The sequence below is a fragment of the Papilio polytes genome, unplaced genomic scaffold (genome assembly GCF_000836215.1).
Source record: "Papilio polytes unplaced genomic scaffold, Ppol_1.0 DF821845.1, whole genome shotgun sequence".
Classification (NCBI taxonomy): Eukaryota; Metazoa; Arthropoda; class Insecta; order Lepidoptera; family Papilionidae; genus Papilio; species Papilio polytes.
The window spans coordinates 560,064-561,862 of NW_013527359.1; the positions used below are offsets into that span (position 1 = coordinate 560,064).

General features: G+C 32.6%; 1 protein-coding gene across 1 annotated transcript in view; it reads right to left on the reverse strand.

The window, feature by feature from the left end:
* LOC106107756 (innexin inx1) overlaps nucleotides 1-1,799 on the reverse strand; it is a 30,381-nt gene that overhangs the window by 2,121 nt on the left and 26,461 nt on the right. The window contains exons 6-7 of the mRNA XM_013288757.1: nucleotides 1,472-1,666; nucleotides 1-48 (exon numbers count right to left, since the gene is read on the reverse strand). Of these exons, the coding sequence (XP_013144211.1) occupies nucleotides 1-48; nucleotides 1,472-1,666 (243 nt within the window). The remainder of the gene's footprint in view (nucleotides 49-1,471; nucleotides 1,667-1,799) is intronic.

Here is a 1,799-nt window from a genome sequence, read left to right on the forward strand (position 1 = left end):
GCGTGCAGCAGCCGCGGCCGCACCGACGGCACAAACATTATCACCAATCTGGACATGACAATACTTTAAAATACACTAATAATATAAAATTTTCTTTTTTCTTTAGTTACGTTTGTCATTATTTTGTTTTTAATTTTTTTTTTTCATAAATGTAGCGTTGACAAAGATTAAACATTTTTTTTTTTTATTTTTTTTTTGGATTTTTGTATATATTGAAATAACTCAAAAACAACTTTGCCGATTTCAAAAAATTTTTCACAGTTAAAAAATAAGTTATCACTGAGTGAAAGGCTATATTTCTTTCTTTTTTTTTAATTCCTTGTCGGATGTATGTGTAGCCTAAACTACTGAATCGATGATTGTGAGATGTACTCGTAGATGTCTAGAACAAATAGGCTACGTACTTTTACCTTAATAAAATTATTTAACACCAGCCTGTTTTTTATATTTAAGCAGTTTTTATTAAGATAAATAAATGTTTCTGTTTGCACGAATTTATCTTGTTATAGATTACTAGCTTTCGCCCGCGACTCCGTCCGCGTGGTATTGGAAAAAACAAAAGTGAATAGCATATATGTTCTTCCAGATTATATTCTATACCTATGCCAAATTTCATCGAAATCCGTTCAGCCGTTTAGGCTACAAACTCAAACAAACATCCATCTAAACTTTTACATTTATAATATTAGTAAGATTTTATATTGTTAAGGTTATCTACATGTCATGTCAAGTATTCAAGTTATCTAAGTGTTAAAGAAGATCCTTTGTTAAGTATCTGAATTAGGTATTTGTTGTAAGTGAGTATGGTATGTTTGTCTTTTTCATAAAGATGAGTTTGTGGTTTTCAAAATATGAGATCGGAAAGACTTTAAATTTGTTTAAAGTTTCTTTCTTTTTCTTTCTTCTTCTTCTTCTTCTCTTTAAATTTTAATCGACCGTATTACCCATACTAATATTATAAAGAGGGCAGATTTGTATTTCTGTATGTATTGAAAGTATCCAAAAACTACGGGGCGTATTTCAAAAATTCTTTCATGATTAAAAAGCTACGTTATCAGTGAGTAACTAGTTAGTTGTATAATAAACTAGGTGTGGCCTTGCGACTTCATCCGCATGAAATTATGATAATTTTATTTTATTGTTTACATTTGTCAAATTATCAATTGCAAATGTCAAAATGACATGACATGATGATAAACCATGGCAACCTTGTTTCCTTGATGTTGGCAGCAACTTATGATCTCTTTCCCACATTAGGGTTTTTGTCCAAAATATTTATCCCCCAAGTTTAATAGTGTGAAAATATATAGCCTAAAGCATGTCGGAAGTGTAGGGCTTTTTATTAAAGAAAAAAATATTCAAAAATATGCTGTGATTGCCGACATCCTACGCCACAAAGGCGTGTATGTTTACGCTTTTTTATAATAGTATAGATATGGATAATATGGCTGCGGATTCTATAATACAGTACCTGTATATAACCAGCAGTGTGAGGATGACAGCGAGGATGATGTACCAGAACCAGATGAAGATGTAAGTCTTCTCGTTGACGATGTTCAGCGGCAGGATGCAGAGGCTGTCGTGCGTCTGTATGCTGCCTGAAGGACCGAACTTGTGGAAGGTGCACTTCGTCACACGAGGGAACACGTAGATCATTGGATCGTATCTGAAATTGTTAGGTTATAAAAGGTAAACAAATAAGTATAGAGTTACAAAACAGAGCCGCTGACTTTAAACCGCATGTGGTTTCTTAGAACAGTTATTTTTATATACTTTGTAAACTGAGACATTCTATGTAC